General features: G+C 38.0%; 1 protein-coding gene and 1 long non-coding RNA gene across 7 annotated transcripts in view; one reads left to right on the forward strand and one right to left on the reverse strand.

Annotated features, from left to right (window-relative positions):
- The window catches only part of LOC109439559 (uncharacterized), a 53,698-nt gene extending 47,895 nt beyond the window's left edge, over positions 1-5,803 (forward strand). For 4 of the 6 annotated variants that reach the window (XM_074316441.1, XM_074316444.1, XM_074316443.1 and 1 more), the window contains 2 exons: positions 3,738-3,917; positions 5,114-5,803. In XM_074316441.1, the coding sequence (XP_074172542.1) occupies positions 3,738-3,917; positions 5,114-5,214 (281 nt within the window). In that variant the 3' untranslated portion in view covers positions 5,215-5,803. The remainder of the gene's footprint in view (positions 1-3,737; positions 3,918-5,113) is intronic. The other 2 variants (XM_074316445.1, XM_074316447.1) reach the window with 1 other exon arrangement.
- LOC141567879 (uncharacterized) overlaps positions 1-19,842 on the reverse strand; it is a 191,633-nt gene that overhangs the window by 134,963 nt on the left and 36,828 nt on the right. The window lies entirely within an intron of this gene.

Below are 19,842 nucleotides of genomic sequence, written 5' to 3' on the forward strand. Positions count from 1 at the left end.
TGACCAAAATGAAGACATAGAAGTGATAGTCGTAAGATACTAGTACTAAACAGAGAGGAAAGAAAAAGTGGTTGGGATAATCCACAGAAAGAATGAGAAAGGCTTTTGCCTTTTGGAGTTGATGAGGAAATGTGAGAGACCTCATTTGGAAGGCTTCAGTGTATTTGCCCAGAAACAGATGAGATCCTTGCTGCTCCAGAGAATCCTGGAAGCAGGAGGAAGTGCTGGAACGGGATAAACTGTAGCCACTCATTTATCTCCTCAGGATTCTCAGGCATCCAAGATACATAGGTTACACTGGTGTTTGTTATTCCAATGAGATGAGTTTGAGTAGAGCACATGGTTGTTGTTTGTTTAGGAGCTAATTCTTTGATAAGATAGCCAGTTCATAAAAGTCCTTTCAAGTCTAGCATGAGATACCAAAGGAAAGTAAGTTTGGACACAAAAGAAATTAGAGAGTTCATTCCCTAAGTTCTAAAGTTGTTGTTTTCAGTAAATGTTACACGGAATTTGAAATATAAAAGATTTTTTATGTCTAATATTTCTGTGGCTGTTAAATTAATTTTTCCTGTTAAATATCATATTTCATATTGAAGGTTCATTCTACATCATTTCTTAGAGGATTTTGATACAGCTTCTTGCATGAGCAGATCAAGAAACTTTGTGATGTTTGTAAAGTAGAGGATACAAGAAGTGTAGGCATACTAGTAGGCCACATTGGTGTGGAAAGTAATGAATATTTTTATGAATTGATATTCTATCATTGCGTATCCCAGCTGATCGATTCATAACACTTCATCTGTTGACAAATGCATTATGCATTCAACAGAACTCTCCTCACAAGTGTGTACTTCCTGAATTACAGGAGAAATTGAAGAACATGATAAATACTTGTAGCGTGATGGTATAAATGTTTCTGATGTACTGCAGTCAAGATATGCTGTTGATTCTATCCTCAGGTTTCCCGTTAATCCATTTTCAGATAAACAAATGTTATCTCTGACATGCTCACAGTCTTCTTACTTATTCCTTTGTGTGTTTTTTTTCGTTTTACAAATGTAATTGATGGATTTGATGTAAATAGTATAGATGTCATTGTTTGTATCTATATTTGAGAAAAAATATGTTTACAAGAATAAGAAAAAGACATTAAAAAAAGTGTGCTTTAATTGAGATGTTTCTATTTCTGTTTTGACACCCTAAATTTCCCAGTTTGGAATTCCTTATTTAATCGGAGTTCCCAGAAGTTAATTATCACACACAGAGATTTTTCCAGTATTCTGAAATGCTCATTTGAATGTTGCCCTTTACCTAAGTTTCTAACATGTCGACTATGTTTTATTTTTTTTTATTATTGGGGAAGGGGAACAGGACTTTATTGGGGAACAGTGTGTACTTCCAGGACTTCTTTTTTCCAAGTCAAGTTGTTGTCCTTTCAATCTTAGTTGTGGAGGGTGCCGTTCATCTTCAAGTGGTTGTTCTTTCAGTCTTAGTTGTGGAGGGTGCAGCTCAGCTCCAGGTCCAGTTGCCGTTGCTAGTTGCAGGGGGCACAGCCCACTATCCCTTGCAGGAGTTGAGGAATTGAACTGGCAACCTTGTGGTTGAGAGGATGCACTCCAACCAACCGAGCCATTCGGGAGGCAGCTCAACTCAAGGTGCTGTGTTCAATCTTAGTTGCAGGAGGCACTGCCCACCATCCTTGTGTGACTTGAGGAATCAAACTGGCAACCTTGTGGTTGAGAGCCCGCGCTCCAACCAACAACTGAGCCATCCGGGAGGCAGCTCAGCTCAAGGTGCCCTGTTCAATCTTAGTTGCAGGGGGCAGAGCCCACCATCCCTTGCAGGACTCGAGGAATTGAACTGGCAACCTTGTGGTTGAGAGCCCACTGGCCCATGTGGGAATCGAACCGGCAGCCTTCGGAGTTAGGAGCACGGAGGTCTAACCACCTGAGCCACCAGGCCGGCCCTCGACTATGTTTTAACTTCACGTCGTGTTAGTATTGTATATGGATGACGTTAAGCCAACCTGATGTTCTGATTAGCAGACTGTGTGTGTGCGCGGGCAGGCGCACTTATGGTATCTTTGATTATTTAAAGTGGTGGGAGTAATTAATCATAATGAATATTTGGTAGACACAATCTTCGAAAACTGTAGTTGTGAAACTTTTGGGCCTTAGGATCCTCTTATACTATTAAGAATTTAAAAAAACAAAAAACAGAAAGAATTGGGGCGGCCAGATGGCTCAGTTGGTTAGAGTGCGAGCTCTGAACAACAGGGTGACCGATTCAATTCCCACATGGGCCAGTGAGCTGCGCCCTCTACAACTAAATTGAAGACGCTGACTTGACTCGGAACTGATGGGTCCTGGAAAAACACACTGTTCCCCCAATATTACCCAATAAAAATTAAAAAACAAACAAACAAACAAACAAACAAAAAAACCCAGAAAGAATTATTGGGAATTCCAATGAATTTTGTGTAAATTGGGAGTATCTGTTGATACCCTGTTTCCCCAAAAATAAGGCCTAGCCAGACAATCAGCTCTACTGCATCTTTTGGAGCAAAAATCAATATAAGACCTGGTCTTATTTTATGTTTGATAAAACCTGGTTTATAATATAGTAAAATAAGACCAGGTCTTACATTAATTTTTGCTCCAAAAGACACATTAGAACTGATTGTCCAGCTAGGTCTTATTTTTGGGGAAACACGCTATTTACAATATTAGAAATTATAACAGGAAAATTTAAAATGCAAGCACACCCGTCAGGCACATTCCATTCGCCCTTAGAGAGATGACCCAGTAACCACTAGAGCTATGATGTTACCATGGCTGTGGAACACTCTATGGGACACTGATCAAGAGAATGAGAGTGAAAATGGCAAATGACATTAAGTATTCCTGAGAAGGTAGTTTTGACCTCTTCAGGCCCCTGAATTCATACATCTTGGGACTTCAGGGACTGTCGCGTGACATTGAGAACTACCTTTGGAAGCCCCATACGGGGTTCATGGATGTGACATGATGAAGCTACTCCTCATGAAGAAACAGGCTTTAAAGCTTCACCTCTACAGTCATTTCTTTTGTCTTGCCCTTGTCTTAAAAACTTAATCTGAGAGTTTTGTTTTTTATAAAAGGAAAATAATTTTGTTATATATTTCCTTTCTGTCTTGTGACACTCTGTACCCTTTGGAGGTAGCTAGTTTGGACCTAATCTGATCCTATATTTCCTTGGAAGCAGTAAGATCACCCAAGGCTGTCATTTGTCATATGAAGTTCTGTTTGTCTGAGGTTTAAAGGATGAATTCTGAAGATATTGGTGCATTTAGAAAAGACCATTTCCTTGGAATAAGTGGTCTCTTATTTGAAGTGGTACCATTCATTAAAAGTTTTTTAAACCCATGTTTTACATGCATATTTAAACTTAAAATAGATGGTTGGACATAACTTTTGATAATAACAAAGAAATTCATACCCTGAACAATCTTAACTATTAAGAAGCAAAGCTTTGACCTGAAACACATTATGTAACAGAAATTGCTGAGAGACAACATTTAATTGAACTTATCTATGTGAATGGCAGGTATAGGACACCTAAAGTAACATGTGCGATGAAGGAGTAGCGTGTTTGGGGAAAGGGAGGACATGGGACTGCTTATCTGAAGAAGGAAATTTTACACAATTGTCAAATTTGTGTTATCATTTCCATTTTACTCAATGAAAACTTATTTTCAGATTCTTCAGAATGGGACCCTACTGCTTTGAGCTTCAGTTATGACACTCGTGAAATATCCAGGGATTGGAAAGTTGATGATCAATGTCCATGTGCATCACACTCAATGACACAAAATCTGTCAGCATCCACAGAGTTTGGACACATGATCTTAGTAGATAAAGAAAAGACTCATATTGGAGGTGTGTTTCTATTAGGATATTATAGGCTCTGTGACTTGTGTGAATCACAGCTACCAGGAAACAGAGACAGCAAAGAACATGAAAAAAAAAAAAAAAAAGAAACAGAAAGAGTTTAACCCTAGACCACCTCTGTGTGGCTTCACCATAGTTTTCTGACTTTCCAAAAGTCATTTTGTGGCAAAATCTACTTTATATTCACTCCATTTATTCAACAGATATCCAAACGGAATACCTTTCAGCAAGACATTTGCATTCTTCCTGTAACTACAGTAACATATACATAAATAAGAAAGACAATGAGTTGACAGCATGATTTCCTTTAGAGTAACATTTAGCGTACACTGGGGAGTGGGCAGGGGGATTATATGTAGAACGTTGGGAGCAGATGGGAAACGTAGGAAGAGATCTAAAGATTGCCCACTGAGAGGACACGTGGTTTCTTAGCTTTAGTTTTATAGCCCTGAGTTAATTCCCAAGTATCAGTTATAACTCTATTTAGTGTAACTGAAAAAGCACCTTCTGAAACCAAATATTAAAATATTTCTTGGATTTTCTATGGCTTTATGCACTTCAGAGTGGACTTTTCTAGCCGTAATGGATTTTGTTGAGAATTTGCTGCATTGTACTTCCTTCGCAGCTGTGTCCACATAGTCGGTCCCCTCTTATCTCGGTTCTTCCTTAAAGCCCAGTGCTGAATCCTCAAAGATTAAAGGAAATTTGTCAGAATAGTAGAGGAAAACATTTCAGATATGAGGAAAGGTGTACACTGACAAAGGCATAAACAGTAACATAAATTCCGGAAACTGTGAACGATGTTGCAATTGAATCTTAGGGTGTTGTTCAAAGGTACTCTTAGGAAGTAGAGAACAGAGTACATCATGACTTGATATGTCTGTCTGGTATTTATTTGTTTTGTTTTGTTTCTGACTGTGTTTTCATTGAAGTTGGGTGAATGAATTTGTGAATGGATTTTGACATGTTTGTATGCCTTCAACTTTGTGACATTTGTTATTTCTCAAATGGTTTGTTGAAGTTTTAGATAATCACAAGTATTTTTTAAGTCAATGTTCAGTGAAAGATTAAGCTTAATTTAAAGTCTCAATTGATAAAATGTTATTTTGTTTCTATAGAGATTATAGTTTTTATCTAAATGTCCTAAGAAGTTCATTTTATCTAATATATAGATTTATCCACAGAACTACATTTAAGCATGAAATCAGAGAAAGAGCAAGTGAGGCTTGATGGAAGTGAAAAGAACCACCGTCATGTATGTGAAAATTTACTTTTAAATTTCTAGTATAATGTTGTTTTTAATGCCTCAATAACGTAACATGGCCCATTGAAATTAACTTTCAAGCTAGCTTTTTAAGAGTCAATAGGTCATAATTGAATATTATTTTCATCACATTTGAACTGCTTCCAAAACTTCAAATATTGTTAGAATCTATAGTTTCTTGTAAGTCAATTTTATTCCTGGAACTGAGGCAAAAAAAAAAAAAAAAAAGTCCTGAATATTGTTTCCTTCTTTGTTGTTTTAACTTCCTTACATGATAAAGAAGGTACCATTAGTTATTGAATCACAGGATTAAACAGTTGAAATTATGAACACTGTACAAATGCTGACCACTGAGTTGGACTCGTGTGAAAAGATTCATCATTCTCAGTGGTTCAAAGTTTGGAGTTTTGTATGGCTACTCACTAAGGCCGAGGTTAGAGATGGACTTTGCCTTGGGACCTCTGTGTAATTGACTTCCGAGTCTATATTCAGGGAGAGAACGGGGTCATGAAATCAACTCAACTGCTTATTAAGTAAGATAACCACATCCTGCACGATGAGACCTTCTGTTGTTAGGGTACAAACACTCACTTTCTAGTTTTTCATTTTGGTGTAGAGAAATAAGGTGTTACTCAATGAATGGACTCACTTAAATGAAAGACTGTATCAGCATGAAAACATTAGGGCAGAAAGAGAAGTAAGTATCCAGAAAGAAAAATAGTTTTCAAATTACCTGAAAGAAAATTCAGTGTTCAGATATTTGATGATGGTGAAATGTTGAATGTAGTTGAATATTAAAAATATATAGACTACAAAGGTATTTTCTGTAACAACGTAAAAGCATATGTTGTATCCAGCAAATAAAAATTAGATGTGTGAGGTGCTTCACTTGGAGGAAAGACATTGTGTTGCCCTTAACATTCTAAGGTAGAATTTGTTACTAGATGTAGATTGACATTAGCAGTTTAGTCGTGTACTGCTATAATAGTACTTGTAATCTTCCTGTCACCACAGTGTCATACCGTTATGAAGCAGATCAATGGAAATGCTCCTATCTCTAACATGTTTGTAGATTCAGGTTCAATTCAATGCATTACCTAGACAGTTAATTGTTGATTTCCCAGATGAACCGAATTGTAGACGCTGTCCCTCAATATACTGCACCTTTCCTTCAGTAGCTTCTTGTACATTTTAGTTGGTATAATTTGGTTGATATTCATGTCAATTTGCCTTACATATGGAAATACTTCCTTTTAAAGTAATGTACTCTTATGATCGCTCAACTCTTTAAAGGCAGTTAAATTTTCATTAAATCACAATTTGGGACAACTGTGCTGGGTTTTAGCGAAAGTATACGCGATTTAATCTTCCCACTGCTACATTTAATTTTCTTTCAATATTTTTACACATAATTTATTCATTTCTCATCACAAGGCCCAATTACTATCATTTGGAAGTAAGTTTGTCCAATTCAAAGAGAATTGTAGCTCTCTGTGGTTTATTAATTTGGCATTGGATCTCCATTTTCTGACAAGTGAGGGGAGGCAGGATTCATGTGTAACAGGCAGGGAGGTCGAGGCGAGGTTACCTGGGGCCCTGAAGACCATTGAAATGAGGTCGTTTTCTTCTAAGATATAGGAATCTCTAGGAAGGATTTGAGCAGAGGATTGCATATGTGAGGACCTCTGAAGTCAATCTCAGCCTGAGATAAAGAAGAGGGAGGGACACTTTCCAGAATGTAGATTATGCTACCACTAGTCCCACCGACATACCCATTTCCCTTTGAGACGTCAGTAGATTGTAAAACTCCTCAGGTTCATCAGGGGAGCATGGAGAGTGGGGCTGAATCCGTTGTTTAAGTAACCTAATGGTGATTAGGGATAATACCTTCTGTGTCTTTTCCCGGATTCAGTAAACAGCAGTGTGTCCATGAGAGGAAAAGAAGGTGAATTGATGCATGTGGTGATCTCTTTCAAGTTATATATTCTTTAATATGTTAGAGTTACAGCTTATTAACATAATTTAATATAATACGATTATAAAATCTGTAACAGAAACATCTTTCTAGGTGGTTGTGAGACAACTTCAATAAGAGCTAGCATATACCCTAAAAAAACAATGTCTGTCAGAGGCTTCACTGGAGGTTATATCACGTGATTGCACGAATTTAGAAGCTGAGATACAGGATCTGGAAAAGACATTAGCGCAAATGAGAAATCAAGTATGTATGAAATGTAACATTTCAACAGTTAAGCTACAGCTGATTAAATAATATAAAGTGTTTTAGGATGCTGATTTTCAAGGGCAGCTTTCTTTTGTATTTTCATTGTGATTAATTTAGTATAATTTTATGATCTTTATAATGCACTTATTCCTTAGATTTTGGCTTTCATTCTGCTATTTGTATTACCATGTATCCCTGAAAATAAGACCTAGCTAGACAATCAGCTCTAATGGGTCTTTTGGAGCAAAATTTAATATAAGACCTGGCTTCATTTTACTCTAATATAAGACTGGATCTTATATAATAATGATATGATATGATATGACATGATATGATATGATATAGTATGATAATATAATACAATACCGGATCTTATATTAATTTTTGCTCTAAAAGATGTATTAAGAGTGACGTAATCAAACGGCAGTGTGAGCTGAGCCTCTGGAAATCTCCCCTGGAATTTACAATGAATGGAACAACTATAGCTCCACACAGGACTCCCTGCACAGCAGAGGCAAGACTAAGAGGCCCACTACTGAACTCACCAGAAGGTGGCCTAAATTGTGCAAGCGGGGGAGGAGGGAAGGGAGAAGTGCAGAGACAGAGCAGCGCGGGCGCAGGACGGAGACCTAGGTCAGTGCTCCGAGCTCGCAGCATCCCGGAACTACTGTAGCTGCAAGAGAGGGAAGAACTTGGACTGCTAGGGCTCCGCTTATGGCCCACAGGGCTGAAGGCAGCATGTAACATGGCTGAACCCAAAGCTCACGGCAGAGACCTCAGAGCAAAAACAGAGGGAAGAAGGCTGAAAACGGTGGTTTAAACCTTCACTGCCACAGAGAACAGAAGCCTTAGGCAATGAGACTAGCCGCCCCCTCCTAGAGCTCACCCCGCCCACACCTCCCCAGTGCTAGAAGCGGAACAGTAGCAGTGTCAGATCAAAAGAACAGAATGTTTGCAGTTCTAAGAACTGTGGTTCAAAGACACAGATTCGCAGCCCAACTACTTCCTTCCTTTTTGGTGGGATGGAGCTGTGGAAGCAGGACTGGCTGTGGTGGTGGTCGCTGCCATTGCTCTGGGCCACCTCTCACAACCCACCATGCCCCTGTCCCCACCTAACTGGGTGAATCCCTACAGGAGTAAACAGAACTGCTGGAACACACAGGCTCTGAATCTGGTGCAGGAAGAGCTTTGGAACTTCAAAAACTCTCCACATCCCCACATGGTTGCGGCACCCTACGACCCAGGTGAACTGTTAACAGAGAAGCCAGCCTTTCAGGGAAACCTCCCATGGTGTGAGAAGGTGGAATACCACAGAGAAAACATAGTATTACAATGTGAGATGAAATAAAGGCTGTAGTCGGAGACAAAATAAAACATTCTAACAACATGTACTGGAAAACAAAAGAAAACCTCTTCCTATTAACCTGTTGCAGAACCCACTCCTATAGATGTCTAGGAAGAGACATAATAAATCATTGATTGCCATGAATAACGAAGGCAACAAGATAGCTGAGAAAGAAAGTGAAAAGTCTCCAGAAAACGAACTTAAAGATATGGAAATATGTGACTTAAATGACAGAGAATTCAAGATTGTGGTTCTGAAAAAACTCAATGGGATGCAAGAAAACACAGAAAGGCAGTTTAATGAACTCGGAAACACAAAGAACAACACGAACATTTTTCCAAAGAGATTGAAATGTTAAAAAAGAACCAAATAGAATTTCTGGAGATTAAGAACTCAATAAAAGAACTTAGGAATGAAATAACCAGCTTAGGTAGTAGAGTTGACCAGATGGAGGAAAGAATCAGTGACATTGAAGATAGAAACCTGGAAATGACACGGATGGAAGAAGAAAGAGACTTGAGACTTAAAAGAAATGAAAGAACTTTACAAAAACTTTCTGACTCCATCAGAAAGAGCAATATAAGAATAATGGGCATACCAGAAAGAGAAGAAAGACAGAAGGGAAAAAAGAGAGTATTTCAAACAAATAGTCGAGGAGAACTTCCCCAATCTGTGGGAAGAACTGAATGCTCAAATCAAAGAAGCAAATAGAAAACCTAATTACCTCAAACCCAATAGGCCTTCCTCAAGCAACATTGTATTGCAGCTGTAAAAAAATCAACAACAAAGAAAGAATCCTCAAAGCAGCCACGGAAAAGAAGACGGTAACCTACAAAGAAAAGCTCATTAGATTATCATCAGATTTTTCAGCAGAAACTCTACAAGCCAGGAGGGAGTGGAACCAAATATTCAAACTATTCTAAGAGAGAAATAATTGCCAAGCATAATATATCCAGCAAAGGTATTTTTTAGATGTGAAGGAGGAATAAAGAGCTTTCCAGACATACAGAGGTTGAGGGAATTTTCTAATACACGACCTGCACTACAAGAAATACTAAAGGAGGCTATTCGACCACCACAAACAGGGACAATTTGTGGCAACCAGAACATAAAAAGGGGGAGAGTAAGGCCTGAACCGGAATATGGGAATGGAGAAAGTAAGCGTGCTGAAGAAAATGGAATACTCTAAATATCAAACTTTGTTTTTCATAAACTTCAGGGTAACCACTCAAAAAGAAATTCAGAACTGAAATACATACTGTAATAAAAGAAGAAACAAAGGGAAGCATCATAGAATACCACCACACAGATATAATAGACAACAACAAAAAGGCAAAGAAACAATGGAGACACAGTCTTACCAGAAAACTAATATAGAATGAAAGGAAATTCTCACATATCAATAATCACCCTAAATGTAAATGGACTGAACACACCAATAAAAAGGTACAGATTGGATAAAAAAACTAAACCCAACCATATGCTGTCTCCAAGAGACACATCTCAGCTACAAGCACAAGCAAAGACTCAAAGTGAAAGGGTGGAAATTGACACTCCAAGCAAATGGTATCCAGAGAAAATCAGGTGTGGCCATACTAATATCAGATGAAACAGACTACAGGGTGAAAAAGGTAACAGGAGACACAGATGGACATTTTATAATGGTAAAGCGGACTATACAACAAGAAGTCGTAACAGTCATCAATATTTATGCCCCCAATCAGGGAGCACCGAAATATACCAGGCAACTACTAACAGAACTAAAGGGAGGACGTGACCAAAACAACTATACTAGGGGACCTAAATGCATCATTGACAGCTATGGATAGACATAGCTAAAAGATACATTAGATGAAATGGACATAATTGACATTTATAGAGCACTTCAGCCTAAAACATCAGACTATACATTTTTTTCTAGTGTACATGGAACATTCTCAAGGATAGACCATATATTGGGACATAAAACTAACTTCAGCAAATTTAAGAGGATTGAAATCATGCCAAGCATATTCTCTGACCACAAGGCTTTGAAATTGGATATCAACTGCAAAAAGAAAGGAAAAAACACAAATACAAGGAGATTAAACAAGATACTCTTAAAGAATGACTGGGTCAAAGAAGAAATTAGAGGAGAGACCAAAAGATACATAGAAACAAATGAGAATGAAAACACATCCTACCAAGATTTTTAGGATGCAGTGAAAGCAGTTTTAACATGGAAATTTATATCATTACAGGCCTATCTCAAGAAATAAGAAAAATCCCAAATATGTAACCTCACGTTACACCTTAAAGAACTAGAAAAAGAAGAAAAATGAAACCTAAGGTCAGCAGAAGAAAGGAAATAATAAAAATCAGAGCAGAACTAAATGAAATAGAGAACAAAAAGACAATAGAAAAATTGTGACAAAGAGATGGTTCTTTGAAAAGATTAACAAAATTGACAAACCCTTGGCTAGACTCACTAAGATAAAAAGAGAGAAGATACTAATAAACAAAATCAGAAATGAAAAAGGCGAAGTTGTCACGGATGCCACAGAAATATAAAGGATCATCCAAGAATACTATGAAGGACTATAAGCCACCAAATTCAATAACCTAGAAGAAATAGACAAGTTCTAGAAACATATAGTCTTCCTAGGCTGAACCATGAAGAACTGGAAAATCTAAACAGACCGATCACCAGTAATGAAATTGAATCAGTCATCCAAAACCTTCCAAAAAGCAAAAGTCCGGGACCAGATGGCTTCTCTAGTGAATTCTACCAAACCTTCAAAGAGGATCTAATACCAATCCTGCTCAAACTCTTCCAAAAAATTGAAGAAGAGACAGTACTCCCTAACTCTTTTTATGATGCCAACATTACCCTCATACCAAAACCTGGCAAGGACAACACAAAAAAAGAAAACTACAGACCAATATCTCTGATGAATACAGATGCAAAAATCCTAAATAAAATTCTAGCAAATCGAATGCTACAATGCATTAAAAAGATTATTCATCACGACCAAGTGGGGTTCATCCCAGGGGCACAAGGATGGTTCAAAATATGCAAATCCATCAATGTGATGCATCACATTAACAAAATAAAGGACAGAAGTCATATGATTATATCAATTGATGCAGAAAAAGCATTTGACAACATACAACATCCATTTATGATTAAAACACTTAATAAAATAGGTATGGAAGGAAAATACCTTAACATAATAAAGGCCATATATGACAAACCCTCAGCTAATCTCATAATTAACGGTGAAAAACTGAAGCCCTTTGCTCTACGTTCAGGAACAACATGACAAGGCTGTCCCCTATCACGTCTGCTTTTCAACATAGTGTTGGAAGTCCTGGCCAGAGCAATCAGGCAAGAGATGAATTAAAGGCATCCAAATTGGGAATAAAGAAGTTAAATTATCACTCTTTGCAGATGACATGATGCTATATATAGAAAACCCTAAAGACTCCACCAAAAAGCCACTAGAAACAATCAATGAATACAGTAAAGTTGCTGGCGACAAAATCAACGTACAGAAGTCCATTGCATTCCTATATGCTAACAATGAAATCTCAGAAAAAGAAATAGAAAAAAAAAACAATTCCTTTTGCAATTGCAGCAAAAAGAATAAAATACCTAGAAATAAACTAACCTAAGACGTGAAAGATCTATATGCTGAAAACTACAAGACATTTTTAAAAGAAATTGAAGACGACACAAAGAAATGGAAATACATTCTGTGCTCATGGCTTGGAAGAATCAACATAGTTAAAATGACCATATTACCCAAAGCAATATACAGATTTAATGCAATCCCCATCAAAATCCCAATGGCATTTTTTAAAGAAATAGAATAAAAAATCATCAGATTTGTTTGGAACCACAAAAGACCCCGAATAGCCAAAGCAATCTTAAGAAAAAGAACAATGCTGGAGTATCATACTCCCTGACTTTAGTTTGTACTACAGGGCAACAATAATCAAAACAGTATGGTATTGGCAGAAAAACAGACACATAGACCAATGGAATAGAATTGAGGACCCAGAAATAAAGCCACCTAAATATGGACAGATAATTTTTGACAAAGAAGGCAAAAACATACAATAGAGAAAAGGCAGCCTCTTCAATAAGCGGTGCTGAGTGAATTGGAAAGCCACTTGCAAAAGAAAGAAACTGGACTGCTATCTGTCACCATGTACCCAAATTAATTCACAGTGGATCAAAGACTTAGGCATAAAATGTGAAACAATAAACTGCATAGAAGAAAACATAAGTACTAAACTTATGGACCTTGGGTTCAGAGAGCATTTTATGAATTTGACTCCAAAGGCAAGGGAAGTAAAAGCTAAAATAAATGAATGGGACTACATCAAACTTAAAAGCTTCTGCACAGCAAAAGAACCATCGACAAAATAAAGAGGCAACCAATTGAATGGGAGAAGATTTTTGCAAACAGTGCCTCTGATAAGAGGCTAATATCCAAAATATACAAGGAACTCATGCAACCCAACAACAAAAAATAAACAACCCAATTGAAAAATGGGCAGAGGACCTGCAGAGACATTTCTCCAAAGAGGACATACAAATGGCAAATAGACATATGAAAAAATGCTCAACATCACTAATCATCAGAAAAATGCAAATAAAAACCACAATGAGCTATCACCTCACTCCAGTTAGAATGGCTATTATCAACAGGACAAATAGTAACAATTGTTTGGGAGGCTGTGGAGAAAAAGGCTCACACACTGTTGGTGGGAATGCAGACTGGTGCAGCTGCTATGGAAGGCAGTGTGGAGGTTCCTCAAAAAATTAGGAATAGAATTAACATATGACCCACCAATGCCTCTTCTGGGTATCTACCAAAAAAATCTGTAAACATTTATACATAAAGACACGTGTGCTCCAATGTTCATTGCAGCTTTATTTACTGTGGCCAAGACATGGAAACAAACAAAATGTCCTTCGATAGATGAATGGATAAATAAGTTGTGGTATGTATACACCATGGAATACTATTCGGCGGTAAGAAAAGATGAAATAGGACCATTTGTGACAACATGGATGGATCTTAAGATTATAATGCTAAGCGAAATAAGTCACTCAGAAAAAGCATAGAACCATATGATTTCACTGATACGTGGTGTGTAAACGAAAAACAACAAAAGAACAAAACAAACAAATGAGAACCAAAAACTCACAGACACAGACAATAGTTTAGTGGTTACCAGAGGGTGAGGGGGGATGGGGTAGTAGATGAGGGTAGGGGGGATCAAATATATGGTGATGGAAGGAGAACTGACTCTGGGTGGTGAACACACAATATGATTTATAGCTGATGTAATACAGAACTGTACACCTGAAATCTATGTACCTTTACTAACAATTATCACGCCAATAAACTTTAATTAAAAAATAATAATGCAAAACTGAAAAAAAAGAGGAAGAAGTGGGAAAATATTAAATTAAGTATAATGTGGCATATGAAGGGACTGTATAAAGAACAGGCATCCTACAGATATTTAGGATTTTCAAGATTTTACTTAATTGTCCTTTTACAATGCCCTTTATTTTTGACAAAATAAAAATTTATTTATTTGTAAATAAATAAATAAATAAATATAAAAATAAATTAAAAAGATGAATTAGAGCTGATTGACCGGTTAGGTCTTATTTTTGGGGAAACACGGTATATATTTTTTCTTATAATATATACCATTGGGAAAGTTGAGACAAGTACAGCATTCCTCATAGTAGTCGACAGACTTTTTTTTCTATTAAACAACGTTTTGTATTCATAGCTCCATTACCACGATGAGGCAGCCATTTAAAATCAGAGCATAATACTTCATAGAACAATCCAGAAAATTATCTTATTTTTCATTGTCACATTTGTGAATGGTTACAGAATCTGTATATAGTCCATGGATTTCAGGCTAACTTTTACAGAAAGGTCATTATACAAACCATCAAAGTCGGCATTTCTTTAATTTTCTTTTCATTTCAGAAATATTGTAAAAGTATGGAAATATGTAGATCATTGAGGCATGTACACGCACAATAGAGAATTAAGAAAATGATCTAGATCTACTATTGGCTTTAAAAAGGAAAACAAAACACTTTATCAGGCCATAATTCACATATTATATAATTCGCCCATTTAAAATGTACAATTCAGGATCTCTCAATACATTCAGAGAGTCGTGCAACTATCCCCACAGTCAAGTATAGAACATTTCCATCACCCCCAAAAGAAAGCCCATATCACTTAGCTGTCACCCCCATCTTCCCGTCTCCTCCAGCCCCAGGGAACCACCAATGTTCTTTCTGTCTCTATAGATTTGCCTATTCTGGATATTTCATGTAAATGGAATCACACAATATGAGTTCCTCTGACTCACTTCTTTCACTTAACATCATGTTTCCAGCACAACTGTGTTATAGCACATGTCAGCATATTAGTTATTTCTGCTTATTGCCCAACATTACTTCACTTTGTGGATAAAATACTTATCCATTCATCAATGATGGATCTTTGTGTTGTTTCCACTTTTTGGGGATTATTAATTCTGCTATGAACATTTGTGTACAAGTTACGGTGGGAGACTGTTTTATTTCCCTGCCCCTGGACGCCCGGGTCCCATGCTGTCCTCTCTGTGAAGCTTTCTGTGACTGTTCGAACTCTCACTGAGCTCATTCTCCTCAGCGCTTATGAGCCAGTCTGTGCAGGACAATCTAGCTCTGAATTTTACAGTGTTAAAATTTTCTTCATGAGCGATATCTTGTCTTTCTAAGTATGAATTTGTCAAAGGGGAAATGGTATTCGATATGATGGCACCTCTACTTGTATAAATTGAAAATATTTTGCTGAACAGTTGTTTGGATAACATTAAATATTCTATACCACACTAATACTTTCTTCTTGGAGACATGGATATAATTAAGCTTTTATTGTAAAAGAATTTTCCACAATTGAATACAAAATTGAAAGCACTTAATCTAATAGAGAATTGTTCAATCAAATGCTCAGTTTTCCCCCTCTGTAAAAAACAAAGAAACAAAAAATAAAAAAAGGAAACCAGCCTCCCTTCACTCCTCCGCCACAGTGGGAATGTGCAGAGATTGGCTGCACGTGAGTAACTGTGAAGATCTGGGGACGGCTTCTCTGATCCGCCAGAGCATGTTGCTTTCATCTGCTTCTCAGAGGACTTGGGAATGCAGCCCAGCATAAACATTTGCTGCGAATGAAGTGATCTGGGAGGTGGATTTAGCACTAGAGTCCATTCTTTCCATGTCAGTGGCTTTACCCTGCCTCTCATGGTCATGTGCACTGTACGCTCAGTCCGGGAGGTGGTTTCTGCATTACACTCCATGGTCTTTGCCCACTGAGTAGTACAGAATGAAGTGTACTGGCGTAGAATTAGCCCGTGGTCAATCGCAGAATGAGAAAGTATTCACAAGACTCTACAAAGTGAGAAAGGATATACTGAAAGTCAGGCAGAGAGAGTTTTCTGCTGGAACTGGCAAAAGGAATTTTACCAAGGCAGTTGGACAGAGAGAACTGTGGAGACAGTGGGTAAGAGAAATACTGACCAAAGGTGTTTTGCCAGGGTAGAGTCCGATGGAGACAGATGCACAGATGAGAAATGCTGGGGTTTTATATGTTTCCATGTAGGGTGTACGGTGCTTGTCAGCTTCAGAGGGGCTGCCGTTACAATTGTCTTCTCCTGGGAACTGTCCCGTTCCCACCTTTGATGGAGGTCAGCTTTCACGGGGTTGCTCTTGTGACTGAGAACTGTTCTTCTCCCACCTGTGATGGATGTAAGGTGCTTGTCAGCTTGCAGGTGCCGTGCTAGCCAGGGGACTCAGAACAAGCAGTTAATGTTTAAGCTCGTTCCTGCAGCTTCAAGTTCGCTCCTGTTCATCTTTGCCTGACCCATCTTGCCAGCTCGAAAGCCCACTCCTGTTAGCTATTTACTTGTCTCCGCACGAAACTACTTATAAATTATTACAAGTGGACAAAAAGTTCTGCTTTTAGGAAAAGTGTGGCCAGGACTATCTGTCTCTGTTCCCCTCACCTTCAGTTGGGGCAGCTCGACGCTGGTGGCTAAAATCATTTCAAAGTTTGTTCACCAGCGTGTGTGGTTGTTGATGCCCACCGTTGGTCGGAACTTTCGCTGGGGCCCAAACACCTCCGCTGGAACACCCAGGCTTGCATTGTGGCCTGAGCCTCCTCACAACATGGGGGCTGGGCTCCAAGGGTAACGTCCTCAGAGACACAGCCAGCAGCAGCTGTGTTGCTTTTTCTGAACCAGCCTTGGAATTCACACGGAATCTCTTTCAACATACTCTGTTTAGTAGGAGCAAGTCACTGAACAGTATTCTACTGTTTTTATGGCATGAATATTTCAAAACGTAGGGATACATTTAAAAACCTGCTTAATCTACCCACGGGCCACTATTTTATGTCTTCCTCCCACATGGAAAACACACTCATCCCTACACAATACCCTCACAAGTCACAATTGTTACAGCGTCAGGCTCAGGCTCAAGTCCAAGATTGTTACCATCTTAGACTGGTGCAAATGATGATGAGATGCCTGGATCGTGGTTTCTGGAGTAAGCCCATTGAAGACAATTCCTTTCAATATGAAGACCTTAGAAGCAGAGAGATGAGCTAGCTACCACCCACACAGCCAACATTCTTTCTGCAAAACTGCTAAAGTTTCCCACACAGAAATGGAAATCGGGAGGTGTGCTAGTCCGCAGTTATTCTGAAAACCCGCGTGCTGCGTGCTGCCCATTCTTTGATTAGCACTTACTCCTGACCATGGGAAGGCTACTCCATGACCCTGTGCTCTACCCTCTGACCTCTCTGTTCTGTACTTTTCATAAAAAATGACCTGTGTGTGCAGCTGTTAGCATGATTCCTCCCCTCAAAATATGTAAGATCCACAGGCCTCCCCTTATTTTGTGCTGTTTTGGTTTTCATTAGGCAAAGCTAGCAAGCTTGTTTTTTTGCTACTAGGATTCTCTTAAAAACTTTGAACTGCATGTGAGTTTTATGGGAGTTCATGCGTTTAGAAAAGCCACCCTGACAAAGCGTTTTGAGATAAGCTTTTCACCTTGGGTTTCCTGTAACTGTTGTAGGACCAGGCCTTTAATATTCTTATACTCTTTTTTTTTTTTTTTTGAGTGTACCATTAATTCATTTATTTTATTTTATTTTATTTATTATTATTATTTTTTATTTATTAGTTTCAGGTGTACAAGACAAAGCAAAAATTAGATGTTTATCATTTATATCCCTACACTGTGTGAGCCCCCTCCCCCCATCCACTATCCCTCTGTACGTTCCCCAAATTAATTTTCAAAACCCCGTGGCCATCTTGTGGTTACCGACTATTTTCTAAACCTCTCACCTTCCCCTTATCCCCACCCCCCCACCCCTCTAGCAACCCTCAGTTTTACCTCCATGTTTCCAAAACTGTCTCTGATTAGTTCATTCACTTATTCTTTTTTTAGATTCCGCATATAAGTGAGATCATGTGGTATTTGTCTTTCTCGGTCTGACTTATTTCACTTAACATAATGTTCTCTAGGTCCATCCATGTTGTTGCAAATGGTAAGATTTCCTTCTTCTTTATGGCTGCGTAATATTCCATTGTATAAATGTACCACAGTTTCTTAATCCAGTCATCTACCGATGGGCATTTCGGTTGTTTCCATGTCTTGGCTATTGTGTATAGTGCTGCAATAAACATAGGAGTGCATAAAGATTTTTGAATTGGAGTTTTGGATTTCTCCGGATAGATACCAAGGAGTGGAATTGCTGGATCATAAGGTAGTTCCATTTTCAGATTTTTGAGATACCTCCATACTGTTTTCCATAGTGGCTGCACCAATCTGCATTCCCACCAACAGTGCACAAGGGTTCCCTTTTCTCCACATCCGCGCCAGCACTTGTTGTTTGTTGATTTATTGATGCTAGCCATTTTGACTGGGGTGAGGTGGTATCTCATTGTGGTTTTTATTTGCATTTCTCTGATGGTTAGTGAGGTTGAGCATTTCTTCATATGTCTGTATGCCATTTGTATGTCCTTTTTAGAAAAATGTCTCTTCATGTCCTCTGCCCATTTTTTAATTGGGTTGTTTGTTTTTTTGGAGTTGAGTTGAGTGAGTTTTTTATAAATTTGTGATATTAACCCCTTATCAGATATATCATTGGCAAATATCTTTTCCCATTCAGTAGGATCCCTTTTTGTTTTATTGATGGTTTCCTTTGCTGTGAAAAAGCTTTTTAGTTTGATGTAATCCCACATGTTTATTTTTTCTCTTACTTCCCTCGCGCGAGGGGATATATCAGTAAAAATCTTACTCTGGGTAATGTCTGTGAAGTTTCTTCCTATATTTTCTTCTAGGAATTTTATGGTTTCAGATCTTACATTTAAATCTTTAAGCCATTTTGAATTTATTTTTGTATGTGGTGTAAGGAGGTGATCCAGCTTCATTTTTTTGCAAGTGTCTCTCCACGTTTCACAGCACCATTTATTGAATAGACTGTCTTTACCCCACCGTACATTCTTGCTTCCATTGTCATACATTAAATGGCCATATAGACATTGATTTATTTCTGGACTCTCTATTCTGTTCCATTGATCTATGTGTTTGTTTTTATGCCAGTACCATACTGTTTTGATTACTGTAGCCTTGTAGTATAATTTGATGTCAGGTATTGTTATACCTCCCACTTTGTTCTTATTTCTCAAGATTGTTGAAGATATCCGGGGTCTTTTGTTATCCCATATAAATTTTAGGATTATATGTTCTATTTCTGTGAAAAACGTCGTTGGTAGTTTGATAGGAATTGCGTTGAATATGTATATTGCCTTAGGCAGTATGGACATTTTAACTATATTAATTCTTCCTATCCATGAACATGGTATGTGTTTCCATCTATTTGTATCTTCTTTCATTTCTTTCTTCAGTGTCTTATAATTTTCTGAGTACAGATCTTTTACTTCTTTGGTTAAATTTATTCCCAGGTATTTTATAGTCTTTGGAGCAATTGTAAATGGAATT

Source organism: Rhinolophus sinicus, linkage group LG12 (genome assembly GCF_036562045.2).
Source record: "Rhinolophus sinicus isolate RSC01 linkage group LG12, ASM3656204v1, whole genome shotgun sequence".
Taxonomy (NCBI): Eukaryota; Metazoa; Chordata; class Mammalia; order Chiroptera; family Rhinolophidae; genus Rhinolophus; species Rhinolophus sinicus.